General features: G+C 40.9%; 1 protein-coding gene across 1 annotated transcript; it reads left to right on the forward strand.

Moving 5' to 3' along the window:
• The first annotated feature begins 1,324 nt into the window (after nt 1-1,324).
• Nucleotides 1,325-21,887, forward strand: LOC130919048 (major histocompatibility complex class I-related gene protein-like). Its single transcript, XM_057841441.1, has 6 exons — nt 1,325-1,468; nt 8,112-8,378; nt 18,355-18,633; nt 21,277-21,576; nt 21,642-21,752; nt 21,828-21,887. The coding sequence occupies exons 1-6, from the start codon at nt 1,408-1,410 to the stop codon at nt 21,851-21,853; spliced, it is 1,044 nt and encodes a 347-aa protein (XP_057697424.1). The 5' UTR covers nt 1,325-1,407; the 3' UTR covers nt 21,854-21,887.
• Nucleotides 21,888-25,056: the final 3,169 nt, after the last annotated feature.

Raw genomic sequence — 25,056 nt, forward strand, 5'->3', positions numbered from 1 at the left:
CCACTCAAACACACCGGAACTAGCGTTGAAGTTGAATCTTTGTGTCAAAATGATTCAATCGAAAAAAAGTGCCTTCAAAACTTTTCCCACTTCAAAAAAAAAGTGTGTTCAAAACTTTTTCCACTTTGAAAAAAAAAAAAGTTTAAAACTTCTTGCTTTTCAAAAAAAGTGATACTTCAATAAAAAATATATATATTTCAAATGAAAAAATATATTTTCAAAAAATATATATTTTTGCAAATGATTTTTTTCTTTGATTAAAAATAGTTTTTTGATTAAAGCAACTTTTATTGCGATTGAATGATTTTGACACAAATGTCCTACCCCTAATATGGCTTGAACACAAAAAGGATTGCTTCAATCAAAGAAAACGGTTTGAATGAAAAATAAAGTGTTCAAATGCGAATTTCTGAGTCTCAAATATTTTTTCGCATTCAAACCTTTTTTTCTACGATTGAATTTTTAAAAATTTTGGATTGAAGTGATTTTTCTTTTGAAAATATTTTTTATTTGTTTGAAGCGACTTAATTTTTGATTGAATAATAAAGACACAAATGTCCTAGCCAAAATGTGGTCCAAACGCAAAATGACATGACTTCAATCAAAAATGGTGTTTCAATTAAAAAAAACTTGACTTCAATCAAAAAAAAAAAAATTTCAATCAAAGAAAAATAGTTTTCAAATATATTTTTTTGAGTTTCAAATTTATTTTTGCATTCAAACACATTTTTTTTTTTGGATTGAAGAGACGTTTTCTTCGATTGAAAATATATATTTTGATTGAAGCAACTTTTTATTTGATTGAAGCAACATTTTTTTTGATTGAATAATAAAGACACAAATCCACCTCCATAACATATTATCTTTTCGCCACAAGATGGCAGAATGGGACTTAATTGTCTAAAGTGCTACATTTATTACTTCTTGTTTGCCTTTGATGACTTTGATTTGTGGGATTGCCTGTGAAGACAGCAATGAGAGAGGATGTGACCGCATGTCGATGGAAATCAAACACGCCAAGTTTTGGCTAAAAGACAACTTATTCTCCATCAATTCTTCCTACGAATGCAACGTTGAGCTGCAACCACCTCAACAAGACCACTATGTGGGATAGTTTTTGATTTTGTCTAGATCATTGTTTACTAAACATAACATATGCACTGAAACATGAGCACCCCATGGCCTGCGACTCGGCCCGCCCCCCTTATCTGTGATTGGCTAGAAATTGCCTTCGTTCGCTGCTCAGATTGGTTGGAATGAATGACATCAAGATAGGATGAATAAAGGCGTCGGCATTTGACACGAAACAACCGGCAGATATAAAAGCAAATTGAAGTGCAAAGGTATCTCAGATGGGAAGACGCGGAGGCTTGGCGTCATTCCAAGATCGACTGAAAACCGCAAAAGATGGTGAAAATATTCGCGCTGACAGCCTTCTTGCTGGCGCAAATTGACGGCGCCGCGCCGGGTAAGTGCACTTTATTTCTGCGCAAATTCACATCAGAAGACGCGCTTCGCCAGCAACAAAAGTGAACTTCGGCACCTTGCAAGTCATAAGGAAATGGTCTTCGCCGAGGAAAAAATGAACCTCTGTCAGTCCGTTAAATTTAGTCCATGATCATCGGAACAAATGCCGTCGAAAACTCGAGTTATGAGTAACTGCTTACAACGTGTGTGTAGTGCCAGGAAGGAGTCTGAGGCGGACTGTCGTGGTCAAAACTTGAAAACATTTATTTCTTAACAGAGCAGGACTTGCACACCAAAGCACGAGGTACCAGGGGAACAGAGCTGAGTGTAACAAGTTACTTAAAACGTTCCTCCGAGTGAATTATGTAAATAGTAACGCCCCCCAGGATTAACTCATACACAAAATCCTTAAACTTGGGGGGCACGATTGCCCGTCCCCGACGTGTACGCCGGAGAGGAGCGGCAGGGCCAGAAACGGAGGGGGAAGGGGTGCCCCGAGCGTCCGGGAAAGAGAACTTAGGGCCCAAGTACACCAGATGCATGATCGTTGCGGTTCCGATCCGGTTCAGTGTTGACTGCGTGCCACGCAGTACGTCAAAAGCAGGCAAATCATACCGGCTGCGCACAGCTGCGGTCCGCCAACTCCGTTCCCTCTTGAGCGCTCGCGCGCTATAATGTGCCATTTAAAACCACGAAAAACACACGGAGTCTATACTCGGCAGAGAAGCAGAGAGAGAGAGTCAATATGAGAGTCAATATGCAAAGAAAATATGTGCTCTCTCTGAGAGAGAGCACATATTTTCTTTGCATATTGATATTTTAGTTATGTCTGTCTCTTAATTCCAGATTGACTGCATCATGAGATCAGGGCTCCGTGTGTGTGTGTGTGGGGGGGGGGGGGGGGGGGGGCTATTATGCTGCCCTACAGCACATCTTTTATTTTTACTGTGATGGATTCAGCAGTGCCAGAGGGAATTGCGTAATTGCCGATAAACGCAGTTTCAGGCTCCCCTTTCTGTTGAATTGTCAGGTATGTGATTAGCATTTTCTCCACAGTGATATTAGTGGTTTCATCTATTATTCCAACATATCTGCTGTTGGCAGGGCCGGCCCAGGCCATTTTAGGGCCCTAAGCAAAATAAAGCGTGCAGAGTGCAGCAGAGTTAAAGGCTGGAAATAGCAATACGAGCTAACTAAGACTCTCGACATTTTTGTACCGCCACAATGTCTGTTTTTTTTTCTCTCAGCACAACGTCCGTTTATAAGAACCTTTATGTTTCTAATAGTATCACTGGTTTTATATTATTGTTATTGAATGAGGCCAAAGATGACAATGACAGCCAAAACATTGAATTCCGACTGGAAAAAATAGAAATGAAAGCGCATCCTTGGTTTCTCAAGAGCATGAGTGCCCTCTCGTGGTTAAAACATTTTCTGCCATGAAATGAAAAGGATCGGCTAGTCAGCAAAAATTGTACTCAAGTGAGAGCAGGGCCAGCCCAGGCCATTTGGGGGCCCTAAGCAAAATCATGCAAAGGGGCCCATATTTTTGGCCCACCATTTCGTCAGAGTGTACTGTGAAACCCATACATGCAATCCAACCCATACATCCATATTTTGTATATTAATCAGATTTTGTTGCACTGCGTACTTCAAACTTCTCACCCCAAATGATTGGCAGTACTTACAGTAGATAGCGCCAAACCTTTTTCTAAAAGAAGAAAGAAAGAAGTTAAGGAAGAACTGAGCTTGTAATCAAGTATCAAAAGTCAAATAAAGCATACTGTAGTAAACAAAATAGAATATAAATTAAACAATTGCCAGATTGGGGGCCCCCTAGCGGTCAGGGGCCCTAAGCAGCTGCATAATCTGCGTATAGGCTGGGCCGGCCCTGGCTGTTGGCGATGCGGTCATCAATATCGCTGGTTATGGTCTTTGCTAAGGCCTCCTCCATCTGACTGACTGTCTCATGGTGGGCGTATGTGTGTGCACTGTTAAGGTTTGGACAGCCGGCAGACTGCAAGAGTTTAATCAGGTCAGGATACAGGTGGCTCGGGGCGTTTGTTTGAGCCATATGCAGCACAACCTTAAGTTGCGTTTTTAATGCCTCGTTGCAGGCATCCTGTGATTGCTCCACATGCTCCATCATAGCCACACTCTTGAGCATCCTTGAATCCTCGATGTGGCTGTGGCTATTTTGGTGGTCAGTTAATGCTGATTTCTGCATGTTCGTGCATCCTCGGACAAATCCATTACTCATATTGGCTTTTTTAAATATGTCACAAAACATTTTTCCATCCTCCCTCCTCAGCCCGGAGAACTCCTGCTCCCACTGAACTCTGTACTCCCTCCTGACCTCTTTGCTGCCACTTACTCGCTCAGTAGTTGCCGAGGGCTTATTGCTTGTTTGTCCTTCACCCTCCACTGCATCAGTCCCTCTTTTATCAACACCATCGTCGTTTTGGGGCTTTTTGAAGAAACTTCGGACACTCAGTTCAGTTGCCTTGACATTTTTCCGAGTAAGGCCAACGACGTCATGCATCAAGAGAGACGATAGCTAATTAATATGCATGCTCACTCGCCACCCTGTGGTCTGGGGTGTGAATTGCAACCTGTCAAAATGACAGACGGACTTGTTTTTTCCGTCACCGTTTTAAAAAAACGGTCAACGACGGAAAATATTCCGTTAACGCGACCCCTGGTTTTGAGGCCACTTCCTATTATCAGGTTACTTCCTGTTGATGTGGGGTCACTTGCTGTTTATATCGGGTTACTTGCTGTTTGATTTGAGGCATTTCAGGGTCACTCCCTGTTGATGTGGGGTCACTTCCTGTTGATTTGGGGGCATTTTGGGGCCCCTTCCTGTTGATATCAGGTTACTTCCTGTTGATGTGGGGTCACTTCCTGCTGATTTGGGGGCCACTTCCTGTTGATATCAGGTTACTTCCTGTTGATATCAGGTTACTTCCTGTTGATTCGAGGCAATTCAGGGTCACTTCCTGTTGATTTGGGGGCATTTTGGGGCTCTTCCCTGTTTATATCAGGTTACTTGCTGTTGATTTGAGGCATTTCAGGTTCACTTCCTGCTGATATTGGGTCACTTCCTGTTGATTTCGGGGAATTTTGGGTTCACTTGTTGATTTGGGGTCATTTTGGGGCCACTTCCTGTTGATATCGGGTTACCTCCTGCTGATGTGGGGTCACTTCCTGTTGATGTGGGGAAATTAGAGAAACACTCCCTTTTTACATTGGGTTACTTGCTATTGATTTAAGGCCACTTTCTGTTGATTGGGTCATTTCAGGGTCACCTCCTGTTGATTTGAGGGCATTTTGGAGCCACTTCCTATTATCAGGTTACTTCCTGTTGATGTGGGGTCACTACCTGTATATTGGGTCCTTGCTGTTGATTTGAGGCAATTCAGGTTCACTTCCTGCTGATTTTAGGTCACTTCACCTGTTAATTTAAGGGAATTTGTGTCAATTCCTGTTTAGTTGGGGGCATTTTGAGGCCATTTCCAGTTATTGTTTTACTTCCTCTGGATGTGGGATCACTTCCTGTTTATATCAGGTTACTTGCTGTTGATTTGAGGCATTTCAGGGTCACTTCCATTTGATTTGGGGCCACTACCTATTAGCGGGATACCTCCTGTTGATGTGAGATCACTTCCTGTTCATATTGGGTTACTTGCTTTTCATTTCAGGGTCACTTTCTGTTAATTTAGGGTAATTTTGAGGCCACTCCCTGTTGATATTGGGTTACTTACTGTTGATGTGGGGATATTTTGGAGCCACTCTCAAAATATACTGACTACATTTTTTTGGTGCCTCTACCCATCTGTGATACGAATGGACCAGCCTCTTTTTCAGTTCATGGTACATTTTAACCACTAGAGGGCACTTGTACAATATGGAAGCAAAGGCTGAGATTTCATTTCTACTTTTCCAGTCAGAATTCAATGATTGTAGCTAGCGTACAATATGAAACAAAAATAAAGCTCAATTTTTAAAATTATATGAATTTATTGGTGATATAGTAACATAACCTGCTACAATGAAAGAACAATATCTTCAGCTACATCATGATTACTAAAATTTAAGTGACTTTTGTTATAATTGTATGTCGTACTTTTGGCAATTTCAAGTCTTGATGGCTGCACTTCAGCTCGTAATTCTGTTTGACTTGAAGGTCGTTCGTTAGTGTGTCCAATTATAAGTTGAAAAGGTCAATTGATAAAATTAACTCACCGATGCAATCGTTGGGTCAGGGAACATTTATTTTGCCAATTCTGAGAAGCGATCAGCAATAGTTGCGGGCAAATTGTGTTCGGCAACAAATTGGCAGAATAAAATCTGCGCTTTTGTCACTTTTCATTCTGCAGACTTCATCTTTATGACCAGTGTTAATCTTACTTTTAAAAAGTAATTAGTTAAAAATTACTTCCCTAAAAGTAATTGCGTTAGTAACTCAGTTACCTGAATGAAAAGTAACTGGTTATCTTTGTTTTTTTTTTTTTCCCCATTTAAAAAAAAAAAAAAAAAAAAAAAATTCCTTTTTTGAAGTTACTTATTATTTCATTTCGACGTAAAATGTTTTAAAACTTTCATCATTTAAAGGTAGATTCAAGGTCAAAATTTTGCCAATTTAGGAGTATTTTGGATAAAAAGTTTCTTAGGTTCGCTAGGAAGGTTCACCACAACAGAGCATTTCTGAGAAGTCTACAGCTTTAAAATGGCGAGCGTTTGTTAACGCCGCGGAGTCTGTCATTTCGCATGTAGTTCTATATGCGTGTGATATCTAGGCGTCAATTGTAGCCTGTCAGCTACAGTCAGGAAGTATTAGAGCCACCTAGCCTGGCATTGGTTTGCTACAGCGTCACAACACTCTTCTCGCGTCATTCAACCAACGTAGTAACGCACAGTCTCGTTGCCGAAATGGCGACAAAATCCAAACGGAGAAAAAAAACGGAATGCACGAAAAACGTACAGATTTTGAACGTACGGCGTACACAATTAAAAATCAGTGCTCTAAGGGTGCAACGGTTCAGTTACCCCACGGTTCGGTTTGAACCTCGGTTTTGGGATCACGGTTTCGGTTTCTGTCAAGTTATAAATTTTTTGGGAACCTCAACTCTTGCCCGAACTTGAAAAAGGCTCTATTCAAGGGGAAGGACGTGGACAACTCAAAAGCCTTTTTTTTTTTTTTTTTCCCTCCTTTTATTTTTCTTTTGTTTGGAGAACTTCTTTCCTTTAACTTCTTTTTAGCTTATAAACCTAGGCACAGAAAATATGGTGTTAAGTCAATTAACAATACAATATAATATAAACATGCTCTCAGTAAAACACAATTTAAGTTTAAAACATCCCAGGTTAATATTATTTAACAATCACCATTAGCCACCAACCAAACTCAATACAAACCAAATAAACATAATAGCAAGGAATGGTCTTACCAGCAGTCGTTCCATTGAATTATAAGAGTTGAGTGTTTGTTCTGACTGCACTGGTGCCCAGGTGCTTTAAATGAGAGTGGTTGGTGAATTGTGAGTGGCTACCCTAATGCACCCAGGTGTTTTCAATAGGAGAGATGCAGTGAAGTACAGTAACTAGTGTTTGTGTTGATGTGGTGAATCTCCCTCTTGACAGTTTTGGTTTGTGTTTTTATTTATTTATTTATTTTTAAAAGTGCCTTTATTTTGCTTTTAAGAAAGTGAAATAAACACTTAAAATGTAAACATTTTCGACTGTTAAAATGCCTCTTAGCTCTTTGGCTAGTGTAGTGACTAACTACTGAAATACACACGCAGTAGTAAAAAAGTTACTTGGCAAAGTAACTGGTGTTACCTTACATGTTTTTTCCCCATTTTTTAAAACAAAAAAAACAAAAACATAGTAACCTTTTATATGTTTGGAGGTCATTTAATGTTGTGAATCAACCGTTAAAGTTGATAAAATTGCTCCCGTTTTTGCATGAGTTCCCTTCTGTCTACTTCTGACATGTGAACATTTTAAAACTGTTTCATCATTTAAAGATAGACTCAAGTCAAGATTTTGCCAATTTAGGAGTATTTTAGATAAAAAGTTTCTTAGGTTCGCTAGGAAGGTTCACTACAACAGAGCCTCTCTGCAAAGTTTACTGCTTTAAAATGGCGGCTGTTTACTAGCACCGCCAAGTCTGTCTTTTCGCATGTAGTTCTATATGCGTGTGATATCTAGGCGTCGATTATAGCCTGTCGGCTACAGTCAGGAAGTATTGGAGCCACCTAGCCTAGCATCGCGTTTGCTACAGCGTCACAACACTCTTCCCTTTCAGTGTCTGATTTTCTCACGTCATTCAACCAACGTAGTAACGCACATTGTCTCGTTGCCGAAAAGGGTGACAAAACCCAAAAGGAGGGGAAAAAAAACGTAATGCACGAAAAACGTACACATTTAAAAATCAGTGCTCACTTGTACAAATTACGCCAAGACCATACAACTTCACAGGTATGAGTACTGCAACATATCACTTGAATTTGACTTTAATCTCAAAATATTATGGCTTGAATCTGGTCTTAAAAGAAAAAAAAAATCTTTCCTTGCGTGGCCCTAATCGTCTGTCCGTCCTTTGGAGTACAAGAAACAAATGTTTTTGTTTTTTCTTTCAGTGATCCACTCGCTCAAGTATATCGCAACGGCGTCGTTTCAAATTCCAAACTTCCCAGAGTACATGGAGGTGGGTTATGTTGACGGCATTCAGATTTTACACTACGACAGCGAGACCAGGACATCAAAAGCCAAACAGGATTGGATGAACAACATGACAATCCAGGAGCCATACTTCTGGGAGAGACAGACAATAATCAATACTGATAATCAGCAGGATGCCAAAGTCGGCATTCGTCATCTTCAGGAGCACTTCAACCAAACGGGAGGTTAGTGGTCGTTTCAATTTGGAGCATTTCATCCCCATGGCTGCGGTTTGAGTCACCCTTGCTAACTTGCCTTAGGCCAGGGGTATCCAAACTTTTTGCAAAGGGGGCCAGATTTGGTGTGGTAAAAATGTGGGGGGCCGACCTTGGTTGAGGTCCTCTACGTAGAACAATATATTTAAGCAAATTTCAGCAAGCCGTTCTGTGTGTCACCTTTGCTTTTTTATTTTTTTAAATGAATAATATCAACAATCTCGCAACTAGCCTTTGTGGCGTTCTCTTTCGATTCTGGGATTCTTGCAAAATACTGCTGCTGTGAAATTAAACTAGCTTCATGTTGCTTTAATTTCTCGCTACGTATCTTCCCTGTAATCTTGTCGGACATGTCAGCGTCTCTTGTTTGGTAATATCGGCTCAAATTGAACTCTTTAAAAACAGCGACTGTCTCTTTGCAAATGAGGCAGACACAGTTGTTGCGTATTTTAGTGAAGAAATGGTCCAATTTCCACCAATCCCTGAAGCGTCGGCCGTCGCAGTGAACTTTCTTTTTTGTGTTGATTGTCACCATTTTAGAAAATTGGGAGTTAAGGGTCACATGGGGTAATGTTGCTTGGAGTGCTGCTGCCTTTTAGTGGGTAAATGAGGAGCAGCATTTAGTGTGTAAGCTACTTCATATGCTGGTTGCAATACCGCTGACCAATTAAAAAGTCTGTGTGCGGGACAGACGTTATTGATTTTATGACAGAGGCTGGGGGCCGGATGAAATTTGACCAGGGGCCGCATTTGGCCCCCGGGCCGGACTTTGGACATGTCTGCCTTAGGCACTTGCTATGATGTCACATGGCGGGCGGAGGGAAAGTGGGCGGCGGGGTAGTGAAAGACCTACATGGAACCACGGCTGCATCTATCGAATACTTTAATAATCAAGTATTCTACTGCTGTTAGGTTTTGTGTTGGGTTTTTCCTAGTGTGACTTGTCTCTGTGATTACCCATTGATTTCACCTGTGTGTGTTCTCCCAGCGTATCCTGCAATTTGCATCCACCTGTGTTACCCAGCTGTTCCTCGTCTCGTTACCCCTTGTCTGCGTGTGTATATAATGACCCAGTTCCTTGTCACCCCTTGTTGCGTCATTGTCTATGTCTATGTCCGTCTTTGCAAACTTCAAGTCCGTTCCAAGCCCTCGTGTACCAGTCCCTCTGATTTAAGTAAGTTTTGTTTGAATCTTGCCCTTTGATCCCCAGTGGTTTTGTTTGTACTTTGTGCTTTTGTTAGATATCATTAAAACGTTTTTTGAGTTCATCGCCATCTGCCTCCTGCCTTGCATTTTTGTTTCCTGCGTTTGGGTCCACACAAACCTGCCTGTCTGCCCGCGTACCTGACAACTGCAAATTTCATTGATTAATCAAGTAATCGGATGAAACATTTTCTTTTTATGTTTCCTGTAGATATCAAAGAACATTGTTCACAATGGCTTGGTTGGGTCCTTTTTTTCAGGACACCATAACCTTCATGTCCAAACTGTTGTTTTCTTCACTGACCAATTATAATCCACATTTTGGACCCCAAAAATACAACAAAAAAAACCCCAAATTCTTTGGTCAAAATTTGTAATATTTATGTCCCATTGACAACCAAACATGCTCGACCAAACATTTTTAAGTGTGATAGTATTTATTCAACTTGGTATGATAAACTTTCAACAGAAAAAAATGAGATCAACAGAAACAGCAGGTATATGGTCATCGGTGTTTTTTGTTCTTTCTACATACGATGGTCAAAATAGGTTATATACGGTAGACAAACAGTGTAAAATACTGAATATATGAAGTTCCTGGCCCTGGCCAAAAGTATTGGCACCCCTGCAATTCTGTCATATAATGCTCAATTTCTCCCAGAAAATGATTGCAATTACAATGATATCATTTATTTTGCTTGCAATGAAAAAACACAAAAGAGAATGAAAATTTATTTTAAATCATTGAAAGAGAGGGCTAATTTGAATGGTGATCCCTCCGTGGTTGTGTGGTATAAAGCCGGCGAGGCTATGGAGTTGTGACTATGTTAGAGAATCAACAGAGGGTTTCCAGGATTTATTTGTTTCCTTTAATGATGGTGAATAGGAGAATGTGATTTATTTTGTTGTGGTTGTCTGCAAATACAGGATAACCATATAACATGTCAGTAATGTAATATATATATATGGCGGAAAACACAGACAAGACTGAAAAAGCAGTTTCTGCTCTTGCACTCCTCTTTAAAAGAAACTGCTAGATTTTAAGCCAAAACTGTTGTGTTTGATAGAACAATATGTCTATAGGCTGCCATAGCAGATTCGTGGCGCATTTAGCCCCAAACTATTTTTAATTTGTCCGTTTTACCCTGAAAACCCCCGTTTACAGACGTCGCGCAACCGCTTTTGTTTCAACCCAGCCATAAAACAAAGGTAATTATATATTTATTATTCAAAATGTCTGTCCTTTTTAGCTTAGAATCATTAATTGAGGTCTCATATTTCGTTTAAAAAAAAAAAAAAAAAAAACGACTTAAAAAAATTATTCACTCGCATATTTTAAACTTTTAAACAAATTACGTCATAATGAAAACAATGGTGTCTGTAAAAAAGTCACGGATATCTACCTCCTATCGCTAAAATGAATTTTTTTGTTACTACTGTTGCATTTTCCTCGATATGTTAGATGATTAATAACAAAGAAAAATTGGAAAAAAACTTTTAAAACGGTAATATATGAAAATAAAAGATCTCGACCACTCCTTGATGTCTGTGATTTCTGCATCGCGACCCTTGTTATATGACCATGTTTCACCCATAAAATACCCCAAAATATACAGCTGTGGCCATTCACAGCTGTGTCTTGACACTCAGTGATACATGCTACATGGAGTTTTTGGATCAAAACAAGGTAAGTACGTGATAATACCTTGTTAAAATCACGGCATCTGTAATTCTGCTCTCGCGTGCTCTCGCCTCCAGATAGGGTTTTGCTGTTTAATTTAATTTTTTTTCTCAAAAATGCCCTCCTGTTCAAAAATTTTCTTCCCGCAGAAAATTGAGATTTTAAATTTTCCAATGATGTATGACAAATGCATATCGGACAATTTTGAAATTTGGCCATATTGTGAGTCTCCGAGCGGAACTTCCAAGTCCCCTGAGTGTTTTCCGCCATATATAAACATATATCTAAATTAACAGGAACAACATTGAATATAATGAATGAAATCTGACTAGGCCGGGACGCGAGCCCGCGCGCCACGACGCTTCCACGCGGAAGTTAGGGACACTAACCACTGCGCCATACAGCCGCCGGCGCCCCCAGATGAAGGAATCAGCAGGGAGGTTTCCACACTCCACGACGGACCTGCGTGTACCCGTTACACATAATGCATACAATGCTAATCATTGACAATAATAAGCATACACATTAAGCAGGAAAGTAAACAATACTGATAAGCGAATTGGCAACAAACAAAACTCATAGCCTCAACAAAGTAGCCAACGATTAGCACTAAGGATTAGCGCTTGGCGGCTAACAGTTAGCACCCGGCGGTTAGCACCCAGCGGCTAGCGGTTAGCTCGTGGCGGCTAACAAATGCAACGGCCCAGCTCCTTTAGTAATAGGCTTTTACACCCTCGCTGTGCAAAGGAGAGATTCCGCCGCTCCTTCCTGCCTGCCGCTATCAGGCTGTATAATAACAACACTAGGTAGTCTCTACAAATTGCCGCTCATTAGTGCAATTGTGCAGTTCTGCACTTGTGATTATATTATGCAATATCCAACATTCTACACAACTGTATTTTTTTTAATTGCTTCCAACTCTTTACTTTATATTTGCACTGCTGCACTGCCACTTATTTTTGTCCCTCTGTACTATGTACGGACTATTAGTGTGTTTTTGAGTGTTTGCTGCTAAATTTCATACATTAACGGCTACATCACTTCGTCCTCTCCGTTACCTATATCTTTGCTGCTGTAACACCAAGAATTTCCCCCTGGTGGGATCAATAAAGGTCTTCTTATCTTATAAGCAGGTAACTCATCTGCCAAACGTGTTGATACAATGCCAAAGTACAGTTCTACACTATACCCACCTCTCTCATTCACACACAACATTCGGATTGCAATTAACCAAGACGGCAACTTTAGGAACGAACTGCACACAGTGAAAGAAGGAGAGAAGCGACTCATATACGCGTCAGTGAAGGGAGGAGAGAGAGTGACTCGTGCACGCTTCGCTTTTCTTAAAGGGCCAGCGTAGCAACAATTAAATTGTAGCACACACACTCACGATGGGGCTTTCCTACAATCATGATCATTTTACAAAAAACTCCAAAAATGAGCCCGACAAACGTATTGGCATCCTTTGAAAAGTCATGTGATTCTTGTTTAATTTGTGTAATGAACAGCACCTCTTAGTGACCTGTGGCCAGAGGCGTAGCGTCCCATTAGGCATATGCAGATAATTGCCTAGGGCCCCCAGCTAGCAGGGCCCCCCAGAGAGCCAACAGATTTGGCACACAAAGATTTAGCACACTCAGCTTCACCGCACTGTCGTAGCTACAAGTATTGGGAGTGATTCAATACCATTGAATTATTTGGCAGATTATCTAACAATTCTGTTATCAGTCCCAATTAGCATACATGTATAAGCAAGTCCAATCAGTTTTAACACTGTATGTATGTGCAAAGAGTGATTCTCCAAGAACTTTATGAAAAGTCCTTGCTAAAATATTTTATGTTGGTTTTCACAGGCCACCTCATTCTTCATGTGACTACTTAAAGAAGTGGTGATTTTTCCAAGAAAGTCTATTAATGGGTCTATTGTATTCCTCGTTGAACACTCTATAAGAAAAATATAACATATATTCATCTAAAATAATCCTAAACGATTTTATTAGCAATTTTAATACTCCGTTTAGCAAGGTTCCTTGGGTATCCGGTATGCCGCTGCGTACGTTCCCATAGCAACCAGTCCTATTATTGTCCTACGTCACAAGCGAACGAGAATAGGCGTAAACGTAAGGTGCGCATTTCGAGCAGAGGACGGCCACCCCACCTGTTAGAGGATTCATCTGTGCGTCCATGAACGAATGTAAGTATTTCCTCTTCATGCCATAAAGTTCTTATAATAAGTTAGAGCTGTTATCAGCGCGACCATTTCGTGTTTTCCCTGTTATGTCGGCTGGTTGATCCCACTCGTTCTCTCTGCGTCGAGGAGAGCGTTCATTACATTATATTCGCATTGCCCATTTGCTTTAAGAGGGAAGGTGTTAGTTTAGCATCTTAAAATGATGTTGTACATCCATATGAGTGTAAAGTGCTTAGTTTTCGCCACTCTTATGGCCAAGATGACCGCACACAGCCTGCACTCGACCCCCCCCCCACCCTTCGTGTTCATTTTACTGCGCAAATGTGTATGTATTAATGCAATTGGGGGGGGGGGGGGGCACATTGAGTGTCCTAAAAAGCGTTCTATGAGAGCGAGGCGTTATTAGACTTTTATCAATTATGCTATTGCTCCAAGTCCAACTGTCCCCCTTACTTGCACATGCTCAAAGGGCCCCATGTTGCCTGGGGCTCCCCGGGACCCTTGCTACGCCTCTGCCTGTGGCAGATAACAGGTGGTGTCAATAACTAAATCACACTCGCAGCTAGTTAAAATGGATTAAAGTGGACTCAACCTCTGTCCTGTGTCCTTATGTGTAGGCAAGGCAAGGCAAATTTATTTATACAGCACAATTCAACACAAGGCAATTCAAAGTGCTTTACATCACATGAAGACCATAAAAATCACATTTCAATCAACACAATGTAAAAACCAAGACAAAAGATCGCATTTAATCACAGAATAAAAATAAATAAATAAATAAAAATAAAACAAAAATAAAAATAAAGCAAAAACTACTACTAATAATAATCATTGAAATCAGCAATGGAAATAAGCACAAGAGGAATAGAAGGCAGGTAGATTGAAATATATAGCACTGCATATCCATAACTGTCTAAACAAAAGCGTTTTTAGCCCTGATTTAAAGGAGCTAACAGTTTGAGCTAGAGCAGGGCGGTAAACCGAAAATTTACCGTCACCGAAATTCTTAACGATGACCTACGTAATTTTGACCATGTCGGTAAATTCGGTAAATTAATAAAACAAGAAAATATAGTCTTTTCATCCCGCTTTGATTCTGTGTTGTTCGTCTATGTTCATTCCCCTTTAAGAAAGCAGTGAATGTGCTTACGTAGGGAGTCACGTGATCATCAGGAAGCCAATCAAACAAAAGCCCGGTAAGCTAACGCTAGCAGCTAACGCTACAAGCAAAACGTGATGGATTGTGGCTTAAGGGAGGTTCACCAAACTTTCAACCGACATTTAGTAGACTCTTGGTGGCATCCAGACGGGCTTTCACCCGCTGTCCTCCTTTGTTCTCACGATTTCCGGAGATGGTGCTTTCAGTGCTTTCTACTGGTAGCCAGGCTAACGCTAGCTAGCGGCTAACGCTACAAATGAACGTTATGGAGTCGGATAACGGCTCTAACCTTGTCGAAACGGCTGAACTTAATGAGTGGATTGGGCATGGACTGCATCTAGCAATTACTATGTGGCGTTATTTTGTATCTGTCTGTGTGTGATTCCTCTGATAGCTTTTGTGATGGTAAAGCATTCAGCATAAAGTACAATCCAACGGCAAAACTTACAATGACCGAGAAATGGCCCCAGCTATTTTTATTGTGCGTGCATTTATTAAAAAATGCACTGGGGGGAAAAAAACCCTTAAACCATAAAGTAAACACTTGTATTTGATAATTATGTCACAGCAGCCATTAACAATAAGTTGTCTTTTTGAAGTGTACTGTTCAAGCTGCAAGTCATTTGTGTTACGATTACATGTTTGCACAGGCATATTGATTTTGACAATGTACATTGTTCAAGTCATACACGCTGTTATAAATGTTCATACTTGAATTCTTATTGCTTACAATACATTTTTATAAACTTAATGTTTAGACTGCATGTACAATTGTTAATTGTTGATACAGTATATCAAATTGAATGCTGGTAAATAAATCAACAAGAAATAGTTAATCTGTATTTCATGCATTGATTCAGATTTTCAAATTATATAACAGTCCGCTTGGGCGAATTTATCGTCATTTATCGTTATCGAGATAAATCTGCTCAATTTATCGTGATACATGTTTAAGGCCATATCGCCCAGCCCTAGTTTGAGCATACTTCAGACGTTCGGGTATCTTGTTCCAGAGGTGAGGAGCATAATAACTAAATGCTCCCTCACCCTGCTTAGTTCTTGTTCTTGGAACATGCAGAAGACCCTTTCCAGACGACCTTAGGGGTCTAGATGTCTCATAGGAATCTAACAAGTCAAGCATGTATTTTGGTCCAAGGCCATTGAGTGTTTTGTAGACGAGCAGTAGTATTTTATAGTCAATCCTTTGACTCAGTGGAAGCCAGTGTAGCGATTTCAAAACCGGTGTAATGTGGTCCAGCTTCCTTGTATTTGTGAGGACTCTGGCTGCAGCATTCTGTACTAGCTGCAGCTTCCTGACTGATTTTTTATCAAGACCTGTAAATATACTGTTGCAGTAGTCCAATCTGCTGAAAATGAATGCATGCATAAGTTTTTCCATGTCTTGTTGAGTCAGAAGCCCCTTAATTCTGGTTATATTTTTTAGGTGGTAATAAGCGGATTTAGTGACGGACTTTAGATGGCTGTCAAATTTTAGGTCTGAGTCAATAATTACGCCACAGTGTACCACATTGAGCATGGAGAAAAGAAAGAAGACCAAAGAACTCTCTGAGGGCTTTAGAAGCAAAATTTTGAGGAAGCGTGGGCAGTCTCAAGGCCACAAGTCCATCTCCAAAGACATGAATGTTCGTGTGTCTACCGTGCGCAGTGTCATCCATAAGTGTGAAGCCCACGGCACTGTGGCTAACCTCCCTCGATGTGGACGGAAAAGAAAAATGGACGAGAGACTTCAATGAAAGATTGTGCGGATGGTGGATAAAGAACCTTGACTAACATTCGAACAAGTTCAAGCTGTCCTGCAGTCAGAGGGTACAACAGTGCCTACCCGTACTATACGTCGGCGTTTGAATGAAAAGGCACTCTATGGTAGGATACCCAGGAAGACCCCACTTCTGGGGTTTGCTAAAACATACCTGAGAAAGCCAAAAACATTTTGGAAGCATGTTCTCTGGTCAGATGAGACAAAAGTGACAAAAGTAGAGCTTTTTTGGGAAAAGGCATAACATAGAGTTTATAAGGGGAAAAAACGAGGCCTTCAAAGAAAAGAACACGGTTCCGAGGTTTTCAAGGTTCTCTGATGTTTTGGGGTTGCTTTGCTGTCTGTGGCATTGGACTGCTCGACCGTGTGCATGGCATGACAAAGTCTGAAGATTACCAGCAAATTTTGCGTTTCCGGGTGCGCATTGAGTCAGTAACACACACACTTTTGTGAAATATACAATGTTTAATGTAGAACAAGGAAGAAAGCAAGAACAACAATAACGCTAGATATACGTAGATTGTCACTTCTAAGATTCCCACGCTACTGTTAAAGCACACAAGATATTCCTTTAAGCAATCATATTTCTCCCATCAGCTGGGTCTCCCTCAGAGGTCACGGATCTTCCAGCAGGACAATGACCCAAAACACACTTCAAAAATGGTTTGAGAGAAAGCACCGGACACTTCTAAAGTGGCCAGACCTGAATCCCATAGAACACCTGTGGAGAGATCTGAAAATGGCAGTCTGGAGAAATCTGAGAACTGGAGCAGTTGGCCAAAGAAGAATGGTCTAAAATTCCCGCAGAACATTGTAAGAATCTCATTGATGGATACCAGAAGCGATTGTTATTTTGTTGTGCTATTAGGCTGAGGGTGCCAATACGTTTGTCAGGCCCATTTTTTGGAGTTTATTGTAAAATGATCATGATTTAAAAAAAAAATTCCCAATCTCTTTTTGTGTTTTTTCATTGCAAGCAAAATAAAGGAAGATATTACTACCAAAACATTTGTAATTGCAATCATTGTCTGGGAGAAATTGAGCAATATCTGACAGAATTGCAGGGGTGCCAATACTTTTGGCCAGCAGTGTATGTTAGTGGTGGTCCCTTTATTGTTTTTTTTAGGGCTGTCAAACGATTAAAAATTTTAATCGAGTTAATCACAGCTTAAAGATGAATTATTCATATTTAATCGCAATTCAAACCATCTCTAAAATATGCCATATTTTTCTGTAAATTACTGTTGGAATGGAAAGATAAGACACAAAACGGACATAAACATTCAACATACTGTACATAAGTACTGTATTTGTTTATTCTAACAATAAATCATAAAAAGATGGCATTAACATTATTAACATTCTCTTAAAGCGATCCATCGATAGAAAAACTTGTAGTTCTTAAAAGATAATGTTAGTACAACTTATAGAACTTTTATATTAAGAAAAAGATGAGAATGATGAGAAGTTGGGTAACCATGACTGTCAATAGCGGCTGCAAAAGGTAAACAAGGTGTTCTGCGTTGTGTTCAATTAAGCATGGTAAGAAAAAGATCGTCGCCTGCTCCGCCCAAATGCATGAAGGGAAGTTGGGCAACCATGATTGTTAGCAGTGGCTGCTAAGCTAAAGCTTAAGCCAATAAAAGGCGCGGTCCAATGAACGCCTGTGTCCACTCGCATTTCTCCGCCTTTTTGCTCTCAATGTGCTAAAACGGTGTCATTGTAAACTGTTTAAGGCAACGCATGAACGGGTCATTCCGTGCATGCGTTAATTCCGTCAAATATTTTAACGCGATTGATTTAAAAAATGAATTACCGCCTGTTAACGCGATAAATTTGACAGCCCTAATTTTTTTGTGTATATAGTCCCTACTCTGTACCAGTGTTGACGCCAAACCTCTGCCCTTGCCCTCACCTGACGTGCCTTTCTCTCAGGCCGTCACTTGATCCAGCGGGTGTCTGGCTGCCAATGGGACAATGAGACTGGCCAGATTGAAGGTTGGCTTCACGATGCTTACAATGGAGAAGACTTTCTATGGTTTGATTTGAAGGAACTGAGATGGATCGCCGTCCAGCCGCGAGCAGTTATCAGCAAACACGAGTTGGACACATTGAATAACTATAATGAATACTTAAAGGAGTCCGTGACGAAGGAATGCCCTTTTTACTTGAAGAAGTACGTGAGCTTAGGGAGGGACGTCCTGATGAGAACAGGTAAGGTACAGCCTTCTCTCACACATTGTCCATGAAATGTTCCCTCCATTTAGTTTTTTTCCCCATCAATGCTTTCTTTTCTCTCATTCATACTCCATTTTTACCTGAACATCTCTTCTTCAATGTTCTCACCCTCATTTGTCGTCTCACACCTTCTGTCTTGCACAGCTCACATTTGACACACTCATATATTTTTTTTCTTTTTCTTTGTTCATCCATTTTTCCTGAATTTTATAGACAAGTTTCTGAGGTTCTTTTGCTTTATTTCCGCATTTCTGCTCGCCACTTCAATTTTCCACGTTCTCTAACCAACACAACAATGGAGCTGGAGTGGCATCACTCATCAAAACTAACGACCTTTTTAAAAAACAACAGGAAGTAATCTGGGAATGCCTCATCATCAACAGGGGTGAACCAGTGAACAGAAAGTGGGTAATCCCCTAAAAGCATCAGGAAATGATGCAAAATGTACAGAAAGTGACCCAAAAAGCCCCCAAATTAACAGGAAGTGACCCCAAAATGCACCCAAACAAACAGGAAGTGACCTGATATCAACAGAAAGTGAGCTCAAAATCAAAAGAAAGTGACCAAAATTAAAAGGAGGTAACCCCAAAATGCCCCAAACCAACGACATGATCCAAAAACAACAGGAGGTAACCCTGAAATGCGTCAACATCAACAGGAAGTGACCAATGAACAGAAAGTGACTGGGTAGCACCCTAAACCAACAGGAAATGATCCAAAGTGCCCCCAAACAAACATATTGACCCAAAATCAACAGGGAGTGAGCCAAATTGTACACGAAGTGACCCCAGAAGGCCGCAAAATATGCAGGAAGCGATCCAAAATCAGTGACTCAAAATCAACAGAAAGTGGCCAATGAACAGTAAGTGACTGCCCACTGTGAAATGCCCTAAAAATAAATAGGAAATGAGACGAAGAGAGAGACAGCGAGAATCAAAAGTGGTATTTGCCATGTGGCTTTTTTTTTTTTTTTTTGCCATGTGGTATTTTTTGCCATTTGGCATTTGTTTGCCATGTGGCAAAATTGATTTTTACCATGTGGCATTTTTTTGCCATGTGGGAAACATGGATTTTTGCCATGTGGCATTTTTTTTGCCATGTGGTAAAATGGATTTTGCCATGTGATATTTTTTTTGCCATGTGGCATTTTTTTTGCCATGGGAAAAAATGGATTTTGTCATGTGGCATTTTTTTGCGATGTGGCAAAATGTAATTTGACCATGTGACATTTTTTTGCCATGTGGCAAAACTGATTTTGCCATGTGGCATTTTTTTGCCATGTGGTAAAATGGATTTTGCCATGTGATATTTTTTTTTGCCATGTGGCATTTTTTTTGCCATGGGACAAAATGGATTTTGTGATGTGGCTTTTTTTCTTGCCAAGTGGCATTTTTTGCCATGGGACAAAATGGATTTTGCCATGTGGCATTTTTTTTTTTGCCATGTGGCATTTTTTGCCATGGGACAAAATGGATTTTGCCATGTGGCATTTTTTTTTGCCACGTGGCATTTTTTGCCATGGGACAAAATGGATTTTGCCATGTGGCATTTTTTTTGCCATGTGGCAAAATTGATTTTTCCATGAGGCATTTTACATTGGTATGTGGCAACATGGATTTTGGTTTGTGGCAAACAAATTTGGGTATGTGGCATTTTTTTTTGGGTATATCCTGTAGCATTTTTGCAGGCTATTCACTCCCATGCCATTGATGCCTATGCACGTCCAAATTTTCCATTCATTTTAAATGGCAGAAAAACATGCGTGGCTGTGATTTTAGACTATACACTTACCATTACAGCGCATTGACATTCAACTGGCACCAAAGGCAGGCTATGCCACTGACGGCTGTGCACGTCCAAATTTTCCATTCATTTTGAACGACAGAAAAATGTGTGGTTGTGATTTCTGACCATACACTTTACATTACAGCGCATCCATTTTGCCACATACTTAAAAAAAGCCACATGTCAAAATACATTTTGCCACATGGCAAACAAATGCTACATGGCAAAATCATTTTTTTTTTCACTTGGCAAAAAAATGCCACATGTCAAAATCCATTTTGCCACATGGCAAAAAAAGCCCCGTATCAAAATCATTTTTTTTCACATCGCAAAAAAAAACCCAATGTCAAAATCATTTTGCCACATGGCAAAAAGAATGCAACATGGCAAAATCCATTTTGCCACATGGCAAAAAAAATGCCAAATACCACTTTTTGTTCCAGCCCTGCTGCAAAAAGTGCAAAATAAAAGGGAAGTCATCTCTGATTGCCCAAAAATGTGCAAGAAGTGACTCAAAATCAACAGGAAGTGACCCGAAATGAGCAGAAAGTGAGCTGAAATTGACAGGAAGTGCTCTATAAATGCCTCAAAATCAAGAAGAAGTGACCAGTGAACAGAGATGTCCGGGAAGTGCCCTAAAATCAACCGGAAATGATCCAAAACATACAGGAAGTGGTCTATGGACCCCCCCAAAAAATGCAGGAAGTGACCCAGAAATGCCCTGAAATCAACAGGAAGTGGTGGATCAACATCCAGCTCACTTCAACCGGGGAGGACTTTGAAAGTTGAACCTCCACCTCACCACAGGAAGTGACCCAGAAATGTCCTTTTCAGAGGTCCCGCGGGTCTCCCTGCTGCAGAAGACGGCGGGCTCGCTGGTCACCTGCCACGCCACCGGTTTCTACCCCAGGGCGGCCGTCCTCTTCTGGAGGAAGGATGGCGAGCGGCTCTACAGGGACGCTGAGATGGACGAGATCCTCCCCAACCACGACGGGACCTTCCAGACCAGCGCTAGCCTCCACATGTCGGACAAGCGCGCTAATTACGAGTGCGTCTTTCATATGGAAGGCGTCCCGGAGGATGTCGTCACCCCGCTGGACCTCGCCGAAGTTTTGAGCAACGAGCGCATCCAAGGTGAGACGCGCGCTTCACGTCCTTGTCCAACGCGTACGTTTTCACGTTTGCTTTAATCTGTCAAGAGAAAGAATGGCGGAGGAAGATGGTGTTCAGCATCACCCTGTTGATCCCCATCGTTCTGGCTGTCGCTGTCGCTGTCGGCGTCGGCGTCATTCTCTTCAAGCACAAACGAGGTAAGGGACGTCTGCTCCGTCGGCCATTTTCACATCGACCGTCACTGAGACTTTGCTTCTCTCTTTTCATTGCAGTCCAATACACTCCAGCTCGTAAGTAAAAGCGGTCCTAGGTCACTTCCTGTTCATTTTGGGGCATTTTAAGATCAATTCCTGTCAAGCTTGGATCACTTCCTGTTGGTTTTAGGGCATTTCCCTGTTACTTCCTGTTGAGTTTGGATCACTTCCTTTACATTTTGGATCATTTCCTCTTGATTTTAGGCCACTTTCAGGTCACTTATTGACCACTAGTCATTTTCTTTTGGTTTGGTGCTTTTCTGGGTCACTTCCTGTTGATTTCGAGTCACCCCCTGTTGATTTTGGGCCACTTCCTACACATTTTGCATCCTTTCCTCTTGCTTTTGGGCATTTACGGGTCACATCCTGTTGATGTATGGTCACTTCATTTTGCTGTTCATTTCCTCTTGCTTTTAGGGCATTTCTGAGTCGCTTCCTGTTGATTTTGATGCTTTGCAGGTCACTTCCTGTTGATTTTGGGGTCACTTCCTGTTGATTTTGAATAATTTCCTTGTGATTTTAGGCTATTTGCAGGTCACTTCCTGTTCACTGGTCACTTCCAGTTGGTTTGGCTGCTTTTTAGGTCACTTCCTGTTGATTTCGAGTCACTTCCTGTTGCTTTTGGGTCACTTCCTGTCCATTTTGGAGCTATTCCTCTTGATTTCAGGGTATTTCCAGGTGACTTCCTGTTCACTGGTCACTTCCTGTTGATTTTGTTGCTTCTTTGGGTCACTTCCTGTATAAATTGGAGCATTTCTTCTTGATTTTAGGGTATATCCAGATCACTTCTTGTTGATTTTGGTCACTTCCTGTGCATTTTGTGGTCCATTTTCTCATGCTTTTAGGGCATTTCTGAGTCACTTCCTGTTGATTTTAATGCTTTGCCAGGTCACTTCCTGTTGATTTTAATGCTTTGCCAGGTCACTTCCTGTTGATTTTAGGTCACTTCCTGTTACTTTTGAATAATTTCCTTGTGATTTTAGGGTATTTGCAGGTCACTTGCAGGTCACTTCCAGTTGGTTTGGCTGCTTTTTAGGTCACTTCCTGTTGATTTAGTTGCTTTTTTTGGGTCACTTCCTATTGATTTCAAGTCACTTCCTGTTGATTTTGGGTCACTTCCTGTACAAATTGGAGCATTTCCTCTTGATTTAAGGGATTTTTCCGTGTTGGCCGATCCAATACCGATGCGCTTTTTTTTGCCAATATCGGCATCCGATCCAAATATCGGATCGGGACATCTCTAATTTTGGGTCACTTCCTGTACATTTAGGATCCTTTCCTCTGGTTTTTAGGGTATTTCTGAGTCACTTCTTGTTACTTTTGGCTCATGTCTCATGGTTTTACGGCAAATTTCAAGTCACTTCCTATTTATTTTGCTGCTTTTTTGGGTCACTTCCTCTTGATTTTGGGTCACTTCCTGTGCATTTTGCAGTCCATTTTCTCTTGCTTTTAGGGCATTTCTGAGTCACTTCCTGTTGATTTTGATGCTTTGTCAGGTCATTTCCTGGTTATTTTGGGTCACTTCCTGTTACTTTTGAATAATTTCCTTGTGATTATAGGGTATTTTCAGGTCACTTCCTGGTCACTTCCAGTTGGTTTGGCTGCTTTTTAGGTCACTTCCTGTTGATTTTGAGTCACTTCCTGTTGCTTTTGGGTCATTTCCTGTCCATTTTGGAGCTATTCCTCTTGATTTCAGGGTATTTCCAGGTGACTTCCTGTTCACTGGTCACTTCCTATTGATTTTGTTGCTTTTTTTGGGTCACTTCCTATTGATTTTGTTGCTTTTTTTGGGTCACTTCCTATTGATTTCAATTCACTTCCTATTTATTTTGCTGCTTTTTTGGGTCACTTCCTTTTGATTTCCAGTCACTTCCTCTTGCTTTTAGGGCATTTCTGAGTCACTTCCTATTCACTGGTCACTTCCTGTTGATTTTGGGTCACTTCCTGTTACTTTTGGATCATTTCATCTTGATTTTAGGTCATTTGCAGGTCACTTCCTATTGGTTTGGCTGTCTTATAGGTCACTTCCTGTTGATTTTGAGTCACTCCCTATTGATTTCAAGTCACTTCCTATTTATTTTGCTGCTTTTTTGGGTCACTTCCTTTTGATTTTGGGTCACTTCCTTTAAATTTAGGATAATTTCCTCTTGCTTTTAGGGCATTTCTGAGTCACTTCCTATTCACCGGTCACTTCCTGTTGATGCTTTTCCGGGTCACTTCCTGTTGATTTTGGGTCACTTCCTGTTACTTTTGGATCATTTCATCTTGATTTTAGGTCATTTGCAGGTCACTTCCTGTTGGTTTGGCTGTCTTTTAGGTCACTTCCTGTTGATTTTGAGTCACTCCCTGTTGATTTTGGGTCACTTCCTGTCCATTGTTGAGCAATTCATCTTGATTTCAGGGTATTTCCAGCTCACTTCTTGTTCACTGGTCACTTGTTTTTTTGTAGTGCTTTTCTGTGTCCCTTCCTGTTGATTTTTAGTCGGGGGTAGACAGGTTAGGGTTAAATACAATCATTCAACTGTTTATGTCCGGCAACCCTTATAATTTCAATTCCTCATGCACCCACGAGCGAGTGAGCACACTCACTTCAAATCCTACGGGTAGAAGATAGCACATACACAGGCACGAAAAGAAAATGGGGCAATTTTAGGATCGTTCTTTTTTTCATTTCTTCTTCTTTTAAGCCTGTGTTCATAAAGTCGATGGCCGAGAATAACTTTGATGAGCTAGATCGGGCCTACAGGCTGCCTGGTTGACACCGCTGAGCTAAAGACTCCACCTCCTTCTTTGTGCATTCTGCAGTCTCCCACACCGATTCCATGAACGCTTCCATGGTGACAGACGTCCCCGAGGATGATTTTCCCAAGATAGCTATTCCCCAAGCCACTTCTTCTGAAACCACTTCCTTCAGGGTCTATTCTCCTGAGGCGGCGGCTTCTGTGACCAAGACGACTTTTGGCCAAGCCACCTCTCCCGATTAAGACGCCAATACGCGGTGAGGTCAACCTCAGCTCATTCACTTCTTTTTCGTCAGCCGATTCCACATTTTGTGTGCTCTTCTTCCCGCAGGTGTCGGATGACAAGCCCGAGCACGTTCTCATCATGTTTTAGTTCGAAAAGATGGATTTATTAATGTTTTTTTATGTTTTTTTTAGACTCCTCCCGTAGACTTCATAACCTATTGACATGACACGGGAAATGGGGCCGATCCGTAGGGGGCCTGTTTTCAAAAACTTCAAATATT

This window comes from Corythoichthys intestinalis, chromosome 7 (genome assembly GCF_030265065.1).
Source record: "Corythoichthys intestinalis isolate RoL2023-P3 chromosome 7, ASM3026506v1, whole genome shotgun sequence".
In the NCBI taxonomy this organism is placed as follows: domain Eukaryota; kingdom Metazoa; phylum Chordata; class Actinopteri; order Syngnathiformes; family Syngnathidae; genus Corythoichthys; species Corythoichthys intestinalis.